The sequence below is a fragment of the Fistularia commersonii genome, chromosome 23 (genome assembly GCF_037954325.1).
Source record: "Fistularia commersonii isolate RoL2024-O1a breed Wild chromosome 23, RoL_Fcom_v1.0, whole genome shotgun sequence".
In the NCBI taxonomy this organism is placed as follows: domain Eukaryota; kingdom Metazoa; phylum Chordata; class Actinopteri; order Syngnathiformes; family Fistulariidae; genus Fistularia; species Fistularia commersonii.
This window is the reverse complement of record NC_141306.1, coordinates 13008945-13030636: the sequence shown is the minus strand read 5'-3', so window position 1 is coordinate 13030636 and position 21692 is coordinate 13008945. Positions and strand designations below refer to the sequence as shown.

The following is a 21692-nucleotide window of genomic DNA, read 5'->3' as shown; positions in this document are numbered from 1 at the left end:
ACACTACAATTTTTCCCTTATCATACTATTGTGCACTCCTTACCTCACTTGTTACTAAGACACTTTATAGTTTCACTGAGACACTTTATAGTTTATTTTTATTTCTAATTCTGCCTTTTTTCTTTTTATTATTTATTACTGTTATATTTTCTGTAGCTCTGGCACAACAATTTCCTTCGGGATTAATAAAGTTGTTCTTATCTTATCTTATCTTTACTTGCAAGTATGGGAACACTAACATGTAAACACACACACATACACACGCGAGGCATAATGACGATAATGAAGACACACACTCGGTTTTACACGAGCGCCGGAACAAACGGAAGTGCACGCATGGCTGAGCTCAAGCTAGCTGTCACTCCGTGGAGGCCTGAGTTCAAGGATGTTCGCTTAGACACAAATACACACACACACACACACACACACACACACACACACACATCAGGGACGCTGATAGGCGCTATCGCTGGATATGCTTGCTGGATGACATGAAACTGTGACAGATTTTAGTTTTAAAGGCCACACACTGTTCTGTCACCACACACTCACACACACACACACACACACAAATGGACCGCTAATCGAATTAGCCCATAAATGCAGAGATGGTTTGTCTTTTTCTGCCAGATAAAGCCTGAATGTGCAAATAAACAGGGAGGTGTGTGAGTGTATTTGTGTGTGTGTGTGTGTGTGTGTGTGTGGATGGGGGCGGCTTCAGAAGAATTGGAGCAGATAGAGTCGCCATGACGATCAAACACGGGGGTCATCTTCGCCATAGAGATAAGAGCTTTTTTTTTTTTCCTTGAGAAGAGAGAGAAAAAGTTCCTTGCGGTGGATGGCGAAGTCGAGAGGCTCGTCCCAGGAGGTCATTGATCCCGGCATTTAATCAAAAAAGACACGTGCGCTTCCGCTGACGTTAAAAAAAAAAAAAAAAAAAAAGTGTCGTTCAAATTTAAATTTCCTAAAGATGACCTCTGTGTGTGTCCGTATGTGTGTGTGGATTCAGTCGCTAGCAACTTTTTTTTCATGATTCCAATCATTGATTCGTCGACTGATTTACCGATTCCTTTATTGGTTTGTTCATCCATTCGTTCGATCCCGGCTGTGATTATTCACCATCTCATTCGCACAGATAGACCTGCTGTATTTTACATTACATTACATTACATTACATTGCATTTGGCAGACGCTTTTATCCAAAGCGACTTACAATAGAGGACATAGGGACTGCAAATACACTTGCAAATACATGATGCACAGGAAATATAAAGAACAGTAAGCTTGGGTTAGTGAGGGTTTGTTTTTTTTTTTTTTAATGGATAGAGACACGGTATTTTGCATTGTATTAGCGTTAGCATTGCTACCCATGACTGACACAGTAACATGTTGTGAAATACACTGAAATACATTCCCTCTGCATACTCTGAAGTCTAGCCCACCTGTCTGAGCCTGGTTGTGTTCTCCAAGACCTACTCCAGGTATTAGTCTTGTGTATCTAAACATGAAAAATGGAAGGTGTTGTGATAAATAAAAAATCAGGGGAAAAGGTCCACGGTGCTTTCAGGTGCGTCGGTGTTTCTGGTTACAGGAGGCCGGTCACTAAATCATTTAATTCCATTTCAAGCGCAGAAAAATCTGCACCCGCAACATTTTCCTTCGCCGTCAGACATTCAGACGCGAGCCGACGGCAGGCTAACTCACCCCAGCCCATAATTGCAGGCAAGCGGGGGAATCCATTTATTTGGGGTTTTTCATACTACTTCCAGGTGACTGAGTTCATTTTCCCGTTGCAGCTTCGGAGCCCCGTCGCTGATTAAGTGAGAGGGATGGATTCATACGACTGGAATCTGTGATATAAAGCAGAAACATTCGTACGCCGTGGAATTCTAGGAAATCCATTCTTTCCGTGGACAACGGTGGAGCTGTTTGGGAAACCACAGGCCGAACAGCAAAACTCCGACTGAGTCCGTGGCTCAATCAGCAGTTGATGCTTTTATTATCAATCTTAAAGCTATTATTGGACAATTCCAGCTGTCAGGAAGCAGCAAGACGCAGATGAGGTTAGACAGGAATCCCCATGGACCATGATGTTTGCGGATGACATTGTGATCTGTAGTGAGAGCAGACAACAGGTAGAGGAACATCTAGAGAGGTGGAGGTATGCTCTGGAAAGGAGAGGAATGAAAGTTAGTCGCAGCAAGACAGAATATATGTGTGTGAATGAGAGGAACTCGGGTGGAACGGTGAGGCTACAGGGAGTGGAGATCAAGAAGCTGGAGGATTTCAGGTACTTAGGGTCAACAGTCCAGAGCAACGGAGAGGGTGGAAAAGAGGTGAAGAGACGGGTCCAAGCAGGTTGGAATGGGTGGAGAAAAGTGTCAGGGGTACGAAGAGATAGAAGACTTTCAGCCAGAATAAAAGGAAAGGTGTACAAGACAGTGGTGAGACCAGCGATGATGTTTGGACTAGAAACTGTTCCAATGACCAAAAGACAGCAGGTAGAACTAGAGGTTGCAGAGATGAAGATGTTGAGGTTTTCTTTGGGAGTGACCAGGATGGAGAGGATCAGGAATGAGTCTATCAGAGGAACAGCACATGTTAGATGTTTTGGAGTGAAGGTCAGAGAAGCCAGACTGAGATGGTTGGGTCATGTGCAGAGGAGGGATGGAGAATATATTGGTGGACGGATGCTGGAATTGGAGCTGCCAGGCAAGAGGTCTTGAGGAAGACCAAAGAGAAGATTTATGGACGTAGTGAGAGAAGATATGAAGGTAGTTGGTGTGAGAGAGGAGGATCCAGAGAATAGGGTTAGATGGAGAAGGTGGATTTGCTGTGAAGACCCCTGAAGGGAAAAGACCAAAGGAAAGGAAGAATTCGTCACAGGGGTGCAGGACATGTATGACCAAGACAAAGTGATGACGACGATGGCTTAAATATGAACACTCTGTTCATGTCTAAACCATGGTGAAGATCTGGGTAGAAGGTTGATGAAGGTGGAGCTGCCAGGCAAGAGGTCTGGAGGAAGACCAAAGAGAAGATTTATGGATGAAGGGAGAGAAGATATGAAGGTAGTTGGTGTGAGAGAGGAGGATCCAGAGAATAGGGTTAGATGGAGAAGGTGGATTTGCTGTGAAGACCCCTGAAGGGAAAAGACCAAAGGAAAGGAAGAATTTGTCACAGGGGTGCAGGACATGTATGACCAAGACAAAGTGATGACGACGATGGCTTAAATATGAACACTCTGTTCATGTCTAAACCATGGTGAAGATCTGGGTAGAAGGTTGATGAAGGTGGAGCTGCCAGGCAAGAGGTCTGGAGGAAGACCAAAGAGAAGATTTATGGATGAAGGGGGAGAAGATATGAAGGTAGTTGGTGTGAGAGAGGAGGATCCAGACAATAGGGTTAGATGGAGAAAGTTGTCTCGCTGTGGCAACACCTGAAGGGAAAAGCCAAAAGAAGAAGAAGAAGAAGAAGTTACAAGAGTTCCTTCAGGGCTGGTAGGTAGGTGCAGGGCGGAAAAAGAAGAAAATGTTCCACCATCCGATTTCTAGTTATGATGTTGTGCAAGAACATCTGGAAATATTAGCAAAGAGGCTAAAGATGCTCTGCGCACCAACCAGGAGACCATTTCAGCATTTTAACCTTCCTTAAATAGCGAGAGAGAAGAAGATACGGAGAATAGGGTTAGATGGAGAAAGTTGAGTCGCTGTGGCGACACCTGAAGGGAAAAGCCGAAAGAAGAAGAAGCCGACAGGAAGCAGAGCTGGAGGTTGAGGAGATGAAGATGTGCAGGTGCATCAGAGGGTCAGCACACGTTAGATGTTTTGGAGATAGACGGGCAAAGGACATTTAGTAAATATTTGGGTGGAACTAAATCACTCTAAAAACAGCGTAACACTTGAACCTCACATACAGTAACGCTTTTTACATCTTTACTTTTTTCTTTCTACACATTTATCTATTTATTCTTCTACATGTTATTTATATTTTTATTTTTTTCACATATTTTTGGTCTTGTATTTTTTTCTGTCTTGTATCTTCCAATCCAGAGATGCTGCTGTTGTTGTATTGTTGTGCAATGTCCCGGTTTTCCAGGTTGTTTGTGTCTGTTTTTGATTCCACTGAACCCGAGAGCCGCTATCTCTAAATTCCGTTGCGCTCAATGTAATGACAATAAAAGTCTTGAATCCTTGACCCCTTGAGATGGATGCTGGAAATGCCATGCAGGAGGTCTAGAGGAAGACCAGACAGGAGATTTATGAATGGAGTGAAAAGGACATAAACTTAGTTGGTGTAAAAGGAGAGCATACAGAGAATAGGTTTAGACGGAGGAGGTTGATTTGCTGTGGTGACCCTGAAGGGAGCAGCCCAAAGGAAAACAAGATTGTATAATTCAAGTTATTAACATTTAACTGCTAGTGCTACCTATCTATCTACCTGTCCCTACTACTGTTTTGCTATCTGGTCGAGGCAGAAGGCCACCACATTGAGTTGGTTCCTGTTTTTCCTTGCAGCTCTCACTCCTGTAGATCTTCTTAAAGAGTGTTGTCCGGTGTGTTGTTGACAACTATTTTGCGATTTGTTGATATAAATAGAAAATCTATGTGAAGAAAATCTGTTTGGTTTACGTGGATTTATGTTGTTCGGTTTTTTTTAACTTAATACTCTTCCACTCCCTCCTAAAAAAACGTTCAGCTTTGCGAGGAAATTAGCAGATGGAAAAAGGAACACGCAGGCAAACAGAGGGCAAGAGCGCAAATGTTTGCAGATGATGATCTGATATTTATCAAAAATGTAAATGTTTGATCAGAGAACCTTTTATCGGATCAACGGCTTCAATCGAATGTTAAATTGTTATCAAACAAGATGTGTTGAGGGCCTCTTCTACACCTCCCGACAATCCGCCCGCGTCCTGCTTCTCAGGCTTTTTTTTCTCCGGCTGCGTCGAGAATCCTCTGGAGAAATCAGCTGTGTTTACCTTGGCTCCCGTTAAGTCCCAGACAGAACGCAAAGCACCCAGAGCGCCGCAGACATATGGAGCCGTTGAACACAACACATGTCAGCGGCGGGGGCGGGATCTGTGAGCCAGCAGAGCCCTGGCATCGCCAGGCGGCGGCGAACAAAAAGACAGCCTTGAGATGCCGATGCAACTCCTTCTCATTCTTGCGCAGCTTGAGTGATGCCTTGATCGTCCAGTGAACAACTGGCAGTTCGGGTGAAAGAAACCATCCCACCTCCACAGGTGAACACGCTCCCAAAGATACATGCTGTTTTCAGCTCACGGTGTCACTATAATCACCTCTTTTTGACAGAGCACCCTCATTGCACCTTGTCATGCCTTGGAAATGTTGACTACCTGAGATAGTGGCCCATACTTGTATGCTTCGAGGGTTCAAAGCATCTTTATTATTATAATCATGAATGAGAGGGTGAAAGTTTGCATGTCTCTATAGGACCTGTGAATACAGCAACTCCTAATTCTTGCGCAGCTTGAGTGATGCCTTGATCGTCCAGTGAACAACTGGCAGTTCGGGTGAAAGAAACCATCCCACCTCCACAGGTGAACACGCTCCCAAAGATACATGCTGTTTTCAGCTCACGGTGTCACTATAATCACCTCTTTTTGACAGAGCACCCTCATTGCACCTTGTCATGCCTTGGAAATGTTGACTACCTGAGATAGTGGCCCATACTTGTATGCTTTGAGGGTTCAAAGCATCTTTATTATTATAATCATGAATGAGAGGGTGAAAGTTTGCATGTCTCTATAGGACCTGTGAATACAGCAACTCCTAATTCTTGCGCAGCTTGAGTGATGCCTTGATCGTCCAGTGAACAACTGGCAGTTCGGGTGAAAGAAACCATCCCACCTCCACAGGTGAACACGCTCCCAAAGATACATGCTGTTTTCAGCTCACGGTGTCACTATAATCACCTCTTTTTGACAGAGCACCCTCATTGCACCTTGTCATGCCTTGGAAATGTTGACTACCTGAGATAGTGGCCCATACTTGTATGCTTCGAGGGTTCAAAGCATCTTTATGATTATAATCATGAATGAGAGGGTGAAAGTTTGCATGTCTCTATAGGACCTGTGAATACAGCAACTCCTAATTCTTGCGCAGCTTGAGTGATGCCTTGATCGTCCAGTGAACAACTGGCAGTTCGGGTGAAAGAAACCATCCCACCTCCACAGGTGAACACGCTCCCAAAGATACATGCTGTTTTCAGCTCACGGTGTCACTATAATCACCTCTTTTTGACAGAGCACCCTCATTGCACCTTGTCATGCCTTGGAAATGTTGACTACCTGAGATAGTGGCCCATACTTGTATGCTTTGAGGGTTCAAAGCATCTTTATTATTATAATCATGAATGAGAGGGTGAAAGTTTGCATGTCTCTATAGGACCTTTGAATACAGCAACTCCTAATTCTTGCGCAGCTTGAGTGATGCCTTGATCGTCCAGTGAACAACTGGCAGTTCGGGTGAAAGAAACCATCCCACCTCCACAGGTGAACACGCTCCCAAAGATACATGCTGTTTTCAGCTCACGGTGTCACTATAATCACCTCTTTTTGACAGAGCACCCTCATTGCACCTTGTCATGCCTTGGAAATGTTGACTACCTGAGATAGTGGCCCATACTTGTATGCTTTGAGGGTTCAAAGCATCTTTATTATTATAATCATGAATGAGAGGGTGAAAGTTTGCATGTCTCTATAGGACCTGTGAATACAGCAACTCCTAATTCTTGCGCAGCTTGAGTGATGCCTTGATCGTCCAGTGAACAACTGGCAGTTCGGGTGAAAGAAACCATCCCACCTCCACAGGTGAACACGCTCCCAAAGATACATGCTGTTTTCAGCTCACGGTGTCACTATAATCACCTCTTTTTGACAGAGAACTCTCAGTGCACCTTGTCATGCCTTGGAAATGTTGAGTTCCTGAGATAGTGGCCCATACTTGTATGCTTCGAGGGTTCAAAGCATCTTAATTATTATAATCATGAATGAGAGGGTGAAAGTTTGCATGTCTCTATAGGACCTATGAGTACTTGGATGTCTCAACATGTGGCCCTGTGATGGACCAGTCCAGGGTGAACCCGCGGGATAACACCTTGGATAAGCTGGAAATGTTGAGTTCCTGAGATAGTGGCCCATACTTGTATGCTTCGAGGGTTCGAAGCATCTTTATCATTATAATCATGAATGAGAGGGTGAAAGTTTGCATGTCTCTATAGGACCTATGAGTACTTGGATGTCTCAAAATGTGGCCCTGTGATTGACCAGTCCAGGGTGAACCGTGCGATAACACCTTGGATACGCTGGAAATGTTGAGTTCCTGAGATAGTGGCCCATACTTGTATGCTTCGAGGGTTCAAAGCATCTTTATTATTATAATCATGAACGAGAGGGTGAAAGTTTGCATGTCTCTATAGCACCTGTGAGCACTTGAATGTCTCAAAATGTGGCCCAGTGATTGACCAGTCCAGGGTGAACCCGCAGGATAACACCTTGGATAGCCCTCAGCCCCCCAGTGACCTGAACTGCAGTATAAGCAGTATAGATAATGAAGGAATAAATGAATGATACCTCAGATTACTCAAGTCTGCTTTCAGGCACTCAGGGACACCCGGCTTTGGGTTGGAACTTGAGAAACTAGTGTGAGCAGATTGTTTTCTGTGGTGACCTGAAGAGTCCTGAGGGCAAGGGCAGTGGTGCCAAAGGTCGGTTCCCCCCTGGGTTCAGTAGCCTCCAGACTCGACAGGTACTACTATTACGGTAGTAACACTACTGTGATGGTCCGACGACCCCCAAAAACTCACCTCCCCATCCTCCAGCGAGCACCTCCTCTGACAGCTCCACTGGCCCACCTGTTCCCTGCTACCTCCCTGACCTTCTCCAATCCCATTCCCTGGAACCCCTTCACCGGAACCAAACACACGGTCATTGTATTCCAGCCTCCAGAAATGGGGAAAAAACATGATCTGAGCTTCCAACCTCAGACATGAAAATGATATGCTGCCATTTGTTGTCTCTTTGTCAGGTGGAGCTTTCCGACAGCACCTTTCACACCATCACTGACGCCTATGCCGGCAAGGAGTACATCATCCAGGTAACTGTTCTCATGCTGTGTCCTCATCTGACTCTTTAGGAAACTCTTTAGTTTTCTATTTATTCATTTATAAAATGTGTTCTGGACCAAAACGACCTAACAGTTGTTTTTCTTAAGAATTTTAAAAGTCATGGATGGAGGCAACCATCCCTGAAGACCCTGAAGTCTCCATTTAGCTCAACCTGAATGTCTAAACTTTGAGAAGAAACTTTGATGAGATCTTGAAAAAGTTCAGAAAAATAAATGAAATGCGATGAATCCAAATGAAAAATATGGAGGGAGTGGAGGAAAGAAGAAAGTGCTTTGACAGGAAGTGACTTCAGGAAGTGATTTAAAGTCACGCGGTGTGAAGTTTCACACTTGTTTTTCTATCTTCTCCGTCGTGATGTCCCACAGGTGGCTGCCAAAGACACGGAGATCGGAACATGGAGCGACTGGAGCGTGGCCGTGCACGCCACGCCCTGGATCGAGGAGCCCGTGCAAATCACCACAACCGAGGTGTTTTCTACCGGTGGGTTTTTTGGGTTCGGGCGAAGCCGTGACCTCTCGGGTGAACCGATAGCATCTAAGAGCTAGCATGGTATAGCATATTTCCCACCTGGCTGGGAAAACACGTGAAGGGAAACTGCGATGGATGGGAATTTCATCCAGAGGTGTGACTCGTGAAGGCGATCTGAAGGAGCTTCTGCTCCACATGCTGAGGAGCATTCGTGAAGGACATGGAATCGCTGTCCATCCAACCCATGTGAGCGGTCTGAAGGGACGGTGCTCAGACAGGCAGGCAGATGTTTGTGTACGGAAGAAACAGCAGGAGGACTGAAACCCTCAGAGTTATTTCACTCTGAAGGTTAGTTCTGGGGGTTTTAGTGAAGCATCCACTTATCAATCCATCCGTCTGATCATTCGTCCTTCCATCTATCTATCTATCTATCTATCTATCTATCTATCTATCTATCTATCTATCTATCTATCTATCTATCTATCTATCTATCTATCTATCTATCTATCTATCTATCTATCTATCTATCTATCTATCTATCTATCCAGAAAGCTTGCAAGCTAGCAAGTTAGCAAGCTAGCAGAATATCTATCTATCTATCTATCTATCTATCTATCTATCTATCTATCTATCTATCTATCTATCTATCTATCTATCTATCTATCTATCTATCTATCTATCTATCTATCTATCTATCTATCTATCTATCTATCTATCCAGAAAGCTTGCAAGCTAGCAAGTTAGCAAGCTAGCAGAATATCTATCTATCTATCTATCTATCTATCTATCTATCTATCTATCTATCTATCTATCTATCTATCTATCTATCTATCTATCTATCTATCTATCTATCTATCTATCCAGCAAGCTAGCAAGTTAGCAAGCTAGCAGAATATCTATCTATCTATCTATCTATCTATCTATCTATCTATCTATCTATCTATCTATCTATCTATCTATCTATCTATCTATCTATCTATCTATCTATCGATCTATCTATCTATCTATCTATCTATCTATCATTCTGGGGTTTGCTAACACGCTAACCAACGTTTAGTCTCTGATAGCACCAGCCTGGTGGAGAGAGAGTGCCGGTGAACATGAGAAAAGTTATGTTTTCCGTCAGAAGCGCAGATGCTGGATCCTCCACCGGGATCATCAACTTTTTTAACGCCGCACGCAGCTGGCGTGCCGTAAAGATCCGGAACCGGCAGTAACGCAGTGCAATAATAGCTTTTTATCATAACATGGAGTACACTGTAAGAGGTTGATAGCCTTGAACTTTCTTTTTTTTTTTTTTTTTTTCTTTTTTTAATCACAGCTTAAGCTGTAAAACCCAGCAGCCGGCAGACAAATCGACATCCATCACCGGGAGCGCGGCCGCGCCGCCTCCGGGACGCATCTTCTGATAATCCTCATGTCCGTCCTTGCAAATTCTAATTTAATAATATTCACAACGCGCTCCACAACTATAGTATTCTCCGTCGAGTGGCTGCTAAGACCAGATTAGCCAACAACTAAGGGGAAGACCTTGAGGCCTCCAGGAGACACTCCCTGAGGGACCCTTCCCAGATCCGACCAGCCCATCAGGGTCCTGCAGGGCGAGGAGACCCTTGCAGAGAGCAGCTGCGGAGAAGTTACAGGAGATGTTAGTTGTTCCTCTCATCTCCTGCAACGCAGATCTGATATCGAACCCTGAGATCCGCTGAGAATTTTCAGTTATTTTCCAGTTCAGAATCATCTTCTACCTCGTTTAAATCCACGTCTGGGAAGCGGGAGCTTTATATTCCTCCATCTTTGCACTGGAAAGATCTGGAGGACATGTAGATACACTCACAAATGTGCATGCAAGCAGATGGCGTGGAGGTCTTCAGGGCCGGTGTCTTCCTGCAGGGAGTGCGTGCTGTGGGGCAGGTCCACAGCTTCTGATGGTCCACCGAACACGTTCCTCTGCTCCTGAGGACCTTCGGGCAGCAGGAAGGACGGTGACATCATATGTCTGGAAATAGGCCTGTACGGTTTCCACAAGAGTAGAAAACTTTGTTGGTTTTCTCAGGTTGGAAAGAGCAAATATGGCGTCCTTGTGTTTTGAAAGTGAGATTCATGGCTGTTGAGGCACTGACTTCGTCACGATCAGATTTACGAAAATATGAACCCTGCGGAGCTTATTCACCATTTGATTGGCAGCAGTTAACCGGTTATGTTTAAAATCTCATATCAGCTTTCCTAGCACACTAAAAAAAGCACATTTTAATGAAAAAAAAAAAGTTATTACGGTCTTACCTTTACTTATAAATGAAATCCATGCAAGTCCAATTTAAAAAAATGTCTAAGTTTGGATATGTAATCCTCCATTTGAAAGTGAGGAGAGGAAAAATGAATGGATGGCTGCACTTGACTCGTTAACTTGTATTCTGCAGCCGAGGAATCGCAAGAATAAGCCCTGGAATCACAAGCGTGTCCTACCATGAGGCAGGAGAACTGCGTGCCTCACTTACTGGCTCTTTGCAGCTGTTGTATGATCGCTCAACACAAGAAACTAGTAACTTACATAGTTGTTGACAAATAACACTTTACATTGGAAATGGTGTTCATACAGCAGAAGTGTTTAAACATTTTCATAGCGACGTACGGAGAGACAGCAATGTGGTCTTAGTAATCTACATTGAGGCTCAACAATCCACATGTCTCTTCTCAGTATTTTAACTTTAAATGTGAAAATACAGTGATTTTGAATAAATTAAAAAAAACATCTAAAACAGGTGAAGTTAAATGAAATATACCTTTATAGTGCAAATATAATTATTTCATCCTTTTTTCATTTGACATTTTTTTTCTTTGCAAGATTGGCAAGTGAGGCACGGCCTCTGCTGCCTCCCCTGACTGCATGTCAATGTCCACTGTCATCTGAGCAGAAATTATTTCTCGCTTGGTTTCAGATAACTATTTTTTGATATGTCAGAAATTTGAAGTGGTCAATGGGGAAGAGGAGAATTTCTGTTGTTCACCTTTTTCTGATGGTCCTATATTGATGGATAGTCGTGAGGGTGAATGTTCGAAAAGGATGAAGATCTGATTAACATCTGTTAAGGCTTAAGAAAACACCAGATGTCCAGTAGTTCTTGGAGAGAGGAGCTGAATGTTGTGCACAGAGAACAGCATCTGCCACTATAGATGGCGGAGATACCTAAAATATCTTCGCCAAAAATTCCCAACGTTCAACCGGCTTGTAGAGATGGGGAGGGAGGAAGAAGATCCCAGCTCTGTCCACCACACTGTAGAAGCTCCACGCATAGGCGTCGCCTATGAGGACGTCCCAGGTTCTGCACCTGACCTTCTCCTGAGTGTGAAAGGAACTAGCTAGTCTTGTTTTCACCATCTGGACTCCATTCTCAAAGGCAGACATGAAGGACAAAGTGGTTTTACATGATAGGACGACAATCCTGGTTAACCCTCATCGAATCTTGGACTTGGAAGAAGTTCCTCCTCTCATCCCAGAGGTTTCTTCAGTCCTAATTGTCTGCGGGGAGTTTTTCGGCGTCTGTCTGCTGGGATTGGGCTGAGGATGTTGTTTTGCAGATACTAGGTTGCATAGGAACGTAGGAGGGCCTCACCTGAGGTAGACTTTTGTAATTGTAGAGCTAAAGTTTGGATTGTGTGAAACAAAGGGAACCTGTCAGAAGCTTTGGACTGAGGTCCTGGTTTGGGTTGTTGATCTCTTCAGGGATGGAGACATTTTATGGGGCCCCTTCAGCACGCCAGCTGAGACGAAGGACATTTCAAGTGTGAGATTTTTGGATGTCGCTCCCTGGAGTATCAGACGTACCAGAACACTTCTTAAAAAAGAAAGCGTGTGTTGAATAAAGGGGTCGGCAGCCTTTGTCAGTATTCAAAGAACAGCATGGAAGGTCACCAAATCAACGCAGAGACACCTGGAACTTATCAAATGCTGGGTACACTGAGAGCGTTTATTTTCTTTTAACCTTTAGCAAGCAGGGATTGAACCAAAGCACTCGAGAAATGTATTGCAAACAATTTAGATTGTTTTTAAAATATGTATCAGTTACATGTTTGAGGGCACACAATACCAGGCCTTTAGCAACAGCTTTCCTTTGCAACCTTGGTTTAATGCATAAATAATTGTCCATGTGTAAGGCTACATATTTTTGTTTGCTAAAAAAATTTTTTAACTGTGAACATTTGCCCAGAGCCACAGGCAGCAAAGAGAATATATTAATACAAAGTGCCATCAAACAAAATTCTAGTCATGAGTGATGGTTTTGGCGATCCTGAACCAGTTGTTACCCACCATGATTGGATGCACAGAGGTCCAGTTCTGTTAGCGTCTTTGCTAATGCTAGCTCTAGCATTAGTTAGCCATGAAACAAAAAGCATCACATTTCAGAGGATGCTAACAGAATGCTAAACTTGACTAAATCAAGGCTAACAGTGTCTAAAAGTTGCTAGTGAGTGGGTGAAAGGCACCCGAGGGGCTGAAAAAGAAGATGAATGATATCACTAAAGATGTTAGCATATATTGATCAAAGTAATGGTGGATTATCGCTTCAAAAATGCGGCTAACAAATTCTAAAACAAGTGTCGGGTGTGGATGATACAACAGAAATGTGTGATTGGGGGCCGGTCAAAAAGTAGCCTCAGGCAAACAGCTTATGCTTTGACTGCTACCATCAGCTATTAGCAGTTAATGAGTTTGGTTGAAAAAAAATGCATTTTTAGCAGCTGAGGTTAGCATGGCTTTCCAGGTAAAAGATGCTTAATGTTGATGCTCAACATAAACAAATTTGCTAGAGTTGCCAAACAAGCTAACAGTTGTGGGATGATTGACAGTTAGCATTCTGTCATCAGCGGTGGTTGCTTGATGTTTTAACCTTTGAAGTTTGAAGCGTTTTTTTGATGTTTCCACGCATTACACAGAAATGATGTCCTAAATGTTGACATTTCTGCAATCTAATTTCCCAGAAGTCCATAAAAGCGGCCCTTTTTATTCCCGAGCATGTAGCACTGGCCGCTAACCGTGATGTAAAGGCCGCTCGGCGTCAGCAGAAATGAGATTGTTCTCAGCAGACGTCAAGTTTATGGACTCTGTGGATTTAATGCAGCGTCTGACTTGAGTGCATATCTACGCGCGGAGACAAGTTTTGTAAATGCAAATGCAAATTCAGGAACAGGCTAAAACAGCGACGTGCACGGTGGTAGAATTTTTATGTGCCGCTCTAAAAGCCCTGTAAGAAAGAGCCTCAGAGCTGGCGGCGGTGTGAATATAATTCAATGCCACACAAAGCGCGGGTCCGATGAACAGGACCCTCGTCCGAACCTGAGTTCTCTTTATTTTCACATGAAAGAAGCGCCAAGCTCCCCAGATGAGGAGGGCTTCCGAGCTTACGCCGGCCTGCTGCTTGCTAATTGGTGCGGGGCGCCGCCGGAAAGACACACAAAAAAAAAAAGAAAAACACTTTATCCTTTCTTTTTTCGGGTAATTGGAGGGAGGGTAATCTGTGTTTTCACTTCCAGGTGAGGTAATGAAGGGATGAGGACAGAACAGTATTCTTATTTATTCTAAGACATCACCATTACACACCTGGAACAACCTCGGACTCCGTTATTTTGTTTCTTCGTCCCCCCCCCACCCCCGTGAGGGGTTTGACGGCACAATGACGCCCCCTAGTGGTCAGAAGTGGAACAACAGCCTGTGGGGGGTTGAGGAGGAGCGGGTGACACACAAACTCATTGTTGCAGCGTAGACAGGAATTGTGTCCTGCTTTAACACTTTCACACACACACACACACAAACACACACTACATCTCGAGTTAAGATGCAGCACACGCACAAACACACACACACACACACACACACACGCGCACGCGCACACACTCAGTACATGGTGTAATATTCTTGTTCTCAGGAGGAACAGGAGGTGATCAGGATTCTCCTCATGCTCCTTCACCCAGCTGACGGTCCAATGCCCCTCTCTTCCCTTCCTCTTCCTCCCTCCCTTCTTCCTTCCCTCCTTCGCTCTCTCGTTCTCTCTTCTTTCCCCTCTTCTCTCACTTCTCATCGATCTCTCGATCGTTTGATTACCTCTTACCTTTTGTCACCATTTCCATCTATTCTCTCTTCCAGTCCCCTTCCCTCCCTTTCTCTTTTTCTCTCTTCCTCCCTCCCTGTCTTTCAAATAGACAACAGGACAACAGCTAGTAATTTTCTGTCCACTTTTAAAAGGTTGCAGAAGAAGAGGACACACACACACACACACACACACACACACACCTATGGTGGCACGCATAGGCGTGGCCATTCAATTATCAGTGGTGTGTGAGGTCAGCAGGTGATGGCGGCTCCTTCGGACCAGCTTTCTCCACCAGAAGGACAATGTGTGTGTGTGTGTGTGTGTGTGTGTGTGTGTGTGTGTGTGTGTGTGTGTGTATCGGTGACGCTTTAGTTTCAGAGAATGTTTGAGGAGGACAGCATGGATGGATGGATGGATGGCGGTGATGTTAATAATGCTGTAAATTTACTCAGACCAAACAAAGGTGTGAAAAAGGAGTGCTCCAAAATTAAAGATCATTTATTTTACATCGGGTAAAGAAAATTCATTATAGCATAACTTTTGTTCAGACGCTTACAAAATATGTTTAACATAAGTTTACTCAGAAACACACTTTGATACTGGGTTGTTCTCTCAAACCTTCCACACCGTATACATATTATACATATTCTACTCATTCTATACATTATACACATTACACACATTGTTCCCATTATGCAAATTATACACAACTTGCGTTATACACATTAAAATGCATTGTACATATTAAATGCCTTACACACATTAAACACATTTTATACATTTGAAACATTGTACGCATTATGTACAGTAAACTCTTATACGTTACACACAATATGCATTATACACCAGTGACGTGCAGCCTGGGGGAGGCAGGAGAGGCTGTGCCTCACCTGCCAATCTTGGAGAGAAAATAAGGTAAAATGAACAAAAGAATAAAATTATCAGTGATTTATTTTAGACTTGTACTTTGTATTTTTCACCTGTTTTTTATTCAAAATCAATGGATTTTCACATTTACTGTTCAAATACTGAGAAAAGGCTGCGGACTGTCGAGCCTCAATAGAGATAATGCAATGATGCTCTGCACTATCACCATTTTGCTGTCTCTCGGTATTTCGCTGTTAAAATGTTTAAACACATTTGCTATATGAAAAACATTTCCAATTTGCCAACAACTGTATGTGTGTTACTGGTTTCTTGTGTTGAGCAACGATAGAACGGCTGCGAGGAGCCATCAAGTGAGGCACACAGTTCTCCTGCCTCATGATAGGCGTGATTCATCGGCCATGGACTTTCCTGCACATTACTGATATACACATTATACACATCGTACACATTATATACTGCTCAAAAAAATTAAAGGGAACACTTGAACAACACAATGTAACTCCAAGTCAATCACACTTGTGTGAAATCATAGTGTCCACTCAGGAAGCAACACAGATTCATTTTGACTTGTTTTAAGGACATTACATCAAAGTTGGATCAGCCTGGAGTTTGTTTTTACACTTTAATTTGGAGTGTGATTCCTAATCCAGACCTCCATGGGTTGATACAATTGATTTCCATTGATCATTTTTGTGTGATTTTGTTGTCAGCACATTCAACTGTGTAAAGAGCAAAGTATTTCATAAGAATATTTCATTCATTTAGATCTAGGATGTGTTTTTTAAGTGTTCCCTTTATTTTTTTGAGCAGTGTATATATTATTCACATCAAACATATTTTACTCATGTCACATATTATACATGGTATATATTTTACCTGTATTCCACATAGTACAGACCTTATCCACCCTACACTGTGTAAAAGTATCTAGCTGAGTAACAGAAGCTCTCCCCAGGAAGGGACACCTGGAATTTATCTGAATGGCCAAAGTCCTCCGTGACTTCCTCCCTCTTCTTAGCGGCTTGTTACTGTCCGCTCGCCGCCGGTACTTCCTGTTCGACAGGAAACGAGCAGACCTCCCACAAAGTATCGATCCGCCGACCCTCGGTCGAAACTCACGGTTCCATTTCCTCCATTTCCGATGCGCCCGTCTTGTCGAGGCACATTCCCTTCCTTCTCGTGTCGGTCTTGTGTTCGGCCTCTTCCCGTGTCCAGGCGGCAAGAGCCCAAAAACCGAGTGACCTGAGAACGTCCGACCTGAAAGTTGATGTTATCTTGGTAAGCGTAGAGAGAAGCTGCTTCTCTGCAGAAAGTGACGTTCATGGACTGGAAAACTTCCCAGCCAGAGCACAGAAGAACCTGAAAGATAAGCCTCTGAATTCTAATCCAGCTTTGGAAACGTCCAGAGAAGAAGAAATCATTTTCGGGCATGTTTATCGCTCCTGGGGTGGACAAGACGCGTGAGGAATCACCATAGCAACTAAAACCCTTACATTATTATCTAGTAATGTCTCAAAATTGCTAATTTCTTCTTCTATTTGTTCATTAATTCATTCTTTATACCGCTCGTCCTGATGTCTGGTGAAAGGCTGCTTTCTAATTGGACGGCTCACCTGTCAATCAAAGGGTCACATATAGAGACATTCGCAGCTGCTGACATCATGGAGTCTTCAATGGGCTTGTTGACCGTTTTTAGATGGAGAACCTGGGGAGAACCCAGGCAGGAGAACATTGAGAGGCCTTCAGACCGCCACACACACACACACACACACAAGCATTCCTCATGCCAACACACAAGTCAGAGGTCTCTGTAGTTCATGTATGAGTAGATGTAAATCTGATGCAGCTCCAGGAACTTTGACAACCCCTTCTTCTGTTTGCTTAAAGCCGATCTTTACGTACCCTCATGTTCTCACTTGCTCTCCCGGCAGCATCAGTCGTTTTTTTCAGGCTTAGTTTATCTCCTTCCCTCCATCGCCATCCCGACAGGCCCGCCATCGAGCACTGCTGTAGATTACCATCGATCTTCTTCTGGCCATCTTCTCCCCCGTTACGATGAGATTCTCACGGCGACGTCCGTTTATCCAGATCCGCCACAACTAACAAAGGAAACAAATTGACAGCAGGAGGATTTAATTAATGTATGTGTGTGTGTTTCTGTGTGTGTGTGTGTGCACAGACACTAAAACATCCCCCATCCCGTCATCCAACGCGCCGCAGAAGTCGCGCTCCCCGGTGGGCGGAGCCACCAGGGTGCTCACCTTCATGTCCCCACTGCTGTTAGGAGTCCTGCTGCTCTTCATGTGGTGAGCCAACACACACACACACACACACACACACATACACAGGTCCACAACTCCCCTTCCATTCAAACATCGACATGCAAGGAGGTCCATTAGGAGCAGGGTGAGTTTGTTTTGAGATGGAAGCCCTTCATACATCTCCATCACCTCCGCTTCCACCCAGGAGGGACAAGGGTGTCATCTCCTTGGCTGGCTAATCACCGTGGTAACAGAGCATCCTCTCCATGAGGCGGAGAATAGAAGCAGCTCCAGAGGACGCAGGAATGGGAACGTTTCTTTTCTTCACGCCCCATTTGTTCCGCTGAGGGCCCGGCGACAAACGGCCCGTCGCTGATGATGCTGGGCGGCGTTAGCGGGCGAACACCTGCTGCTCGCCATTTAACCCGGAGTCACGCTCGTTTCCCCCCTCAGACGCCACCTGCAAACGGAAGGCGCGACATGTTCTGTGCAAATTCCTCCTGAGAGGACATTTATTCATATCATGGATGACTGATTTGCAGACGCACCTGTGTGCGCCAATACACTCTGCCCCTGGTCTGTGTGCGTTATTACCCGATTATTACACAATGTGCGGTAGAGAAGGACAAAGAAGGTCAGACAAGGCGCATTTTGCCTTCGGAGACCTCGACAAAATATCAGAGAGAGGATCTGAGCTCGTACAAAGTCCGAAGAGGAGGAGGTGCTTGTCTGGTGCGAGACATGTATGCCATGTGTTAATGGTTGTATGTCTCTATATGTTTAGGTGCTTGTCTGGTGCAAGACATGTATGCCATGTGTTAATGGTTGTATGTCTCTATATGTTTAACCCCTGCTCTCAACCCCTACCACTTACCCAAAATAAGCGGTATAGATGATGATTAATTTTACTATTACAATACGAAATAAAAATCATGGATGTGTTCATTACATATAATCTCCATTACAGACAAAGTGAGTGAAACATGAATGACACCCCATATAGCTCCTTCGATAAACTAAAGGAAGTCATGATTTCCCCTGCAGATGTGAACGCCCTGTCCTGAAAGCAAGAGGAGGAGGAAGAGGAGGAAGAGGAGGAGGGACGGAGGCGACGAAGGAGGCTGGTCTTTGTTTTTGTTTTTCTATTTTGCACATGTTTGGAGGACACAGTGCATCGCTCATTTCTGCCGCCACGTTTCTCCCCGAACCCGGACGACGGCGTGCCGGCCGGTTCAGCGCTCTTTTGATTGACAGCTGTTCTAGGAGGAGGAACTTTCCTTTTTTTTTTTTTTTTGGCATTGTTGTTGTTATTTTTTTTTTTTCTTTAAAAGTGGCATCACCATCATCGTCACCATCAAGTCGCGGCCGTGGTCGTCGTCCCCGGCGACGGCAGCATCGGTGCCTGCATGAAGCGCCCTCTGACCCCACCTGACGGCTCCGACGGGACCCCATCGGCGGCTCACCCGTTCAGTTTCTCCAATTTATCGGCGGTTGGCGTTTTCTCCCCCCCCCCCCCCCCAAAAAAAACGCCGCCATGTGCACGCAAACTGAGCGCGTGCAGTGGCGCCTGCAGCAGCTCCCGTCATACAGCTACATCATCATGCCAAAGACTCAGCTACAACCCTCCCTCTGACTTGCAACCCCCGGAGCCCCTTTTCTGCCTTTGCCGTGGGTTTTACAAAAACATCTGTGTGTGTGTGTGTGTGTGTGTGTGTGTGTGTGTGTGTGTGCGTCACACAAAACAGCTGATCAATACAGACCGAGAAAGGAAATTGGGAGGAATGTTTCGGATCCCCTGCAGCTCCCGGTTGTTTGAGAAGAAAAAGAAAGAGACAAATCAAAGAAGGCACACACACACACACACACACACACACATACGCAAGAAGAAGAAACTTAAGACAGACAGAAAACTTTGAATCTTTATCCAACAACCAAATCAAAACCGGCCGAGTGATAACTTTTGGGTTTCGGGGGGTCGAGAGTTATGGGTGGGGGGATGATGTCAATACAAGGACTAACACGTTCAAGATCTCAGTAACAGTAGTGCGGCTTCTATAGACGCTTAGCTTTACAACCTGCTCTCAGCGGCGGCGGCGGCGGCGGCGGCGAGGAAGACCTGGGTTGTCGGAGAGGAAGATGAGGAGGAAAATCTCCGCCTTCCTCCTTCTGCCCTGCTGCCGGTGAACACACACACCCTCCGCTCCTCACCTCCCCTGGGCCGGCCGCCCGGTTATGTTATCCACACCATGTCTTTCATTGTATTTCTATTTTTTATTTTATGGACGAATAATAAACACACGAAAAAAGAAAAAAAAAAAAAATTAAAAAAAAAAAAAAACATAGAGGGTTTTAGTTGTTCTTTGTTTTCAAACGTTCACCGCGGCTTCGTTCTCCTGGGTCCTTTTGTAAACTACGATATGTAACTTTAACATTGGACAAAGTTTATTATTTAATAATAATAATAATGATAATGTATGTATTAGCGGTAGACTGTGGTAACCTGTACGGCCTCTTTTTTATAGATGTATATACGATGGCAGGTTTCAACCATTAAATGTGACCATTTCACAAAGAACCAACACACGCCGGTGTCAGAGTCATTGTTCCTCCTGAACGGAGCCCGAAACACTCTTGGGGCCCCCAGGGGCCCCTTGGGGTCCCCCCTGCTTCCACAGCGAGGGCAAATATGCCATCGCCACGGAAACAAAGATCCATTTAACCTGATGATTCAGGTTCCTCCAAGTGCAGTCAGTCAGTTTATATGACGTGTGAGTGACAGAGCGGGCAATTGGATGTGTGAAAATATGGTTGTGTGATTGACAGGTGACCCGTCAAGGTTAAGCCCCGCCTCTTTAGAGGACGCTCACACTTGTCTTTTGACCTTTGAACTCCAGCTCTCCGCCACTCCACCCCTCAAACCCTCCGTCTTCCATGAATCTGACAACTTCTGCCACGACGACTCCCAGGCACAGGACAAATCAATACACCATCTAACAGCTGTCAGCAGGAGTCCATCTTGTGTGTGTGTGTGTGTGTGTGTGTGTTTGCACAGGCGATAATTGATTTGATTACGTCGGCGGTAGATCCATTCCTCCTTCCTTCCTTGTTTCCACCTGTCATTTTTCTTTCCGTCCAAGACTCACCTTCTCTCTCTCTCTCCTTGTCTATCGTCCCCCCTCTTTTCCATGAGAGAAGAAAGAAAAAGAAAAATCTGCGCTGACGTTTTAGCCGGCAGCCTAATTAAATGGCGATTGTAACGTTGAGCCTTGCTCTCCTTCGCCGCCGCCGTGTGATCCACATTAACCTCCAGGAGGTTTGTATGTGTGTGTGTGTGTGTGTATGTAGATGTAACATCCTAAAGCACATCAGATCCAGCAGCCTCTCTGCTCTAATGACTAGTTTGACCTTTCAGTGATGAGTGAATGAATGACACCATCACTCTTTTCCTTCTGGCTCCATGTCTTTGTAATGAAACTCTCTCTCTCTCTCGCTTTATCTCTCTTTTTTTTTTACTTTTCTTCTCACTACCAACCATTTAAACCACAACCTTCACTGAATCCTCACCGCTTCATTATTCCATTGTCTGGATTTTTTTTTTTTTTTTTTTTTTCATGTCAGTTCACTTTATCGCTGCTGATAAAGGATGTAAAATACATTTAAAAAACGCACAAAAAAAGGTATTTTTTTGAATCTCAGCTCTCTTGTCTACACCTTAAAATCAGGACTTTATGTACCTAATTATGTACCAAATTTCATCTAATTCATCTAACACTAAAAACAAAAAAAAAAAAGATAAGAACAAAAAAAAATAATAACAAAAAGAATGTCATTGTAT

General features: G+C 44.3%; 1 protein-coding gene across 1 annotated transcript in view; it reads left to right on the top strand.

Moving 5' to 3' along the window:
- cntfr (ciliary neurotrophic factor receptor) overlaps positions 1–20436 on the top strand; it is a 230864-nt gene extending 210428 nt beyond the window's left edge. The window contains exons 8-11 of the mRNA XM_086171003.1: positions 8052–8120; positions 8517–8631; positions 17776–17902; positions 18902–20436. Coding sequence (XP_086027129.1) covers positions 8052–8120; positions 8517–8631; positions 17776–17902; position 18902 — 312 coding nt within the window. The 3' untranslated portion in view covers positions 18903–20436. The remainder of the gene's footprint in view (positions 1–8051; positions 8121–8516; positions 8632–17775; positions 17903–18901) is intronic.
- The last annotated feature ends 1256 nt before the right edge of the window (positions 20437–21692 follow it).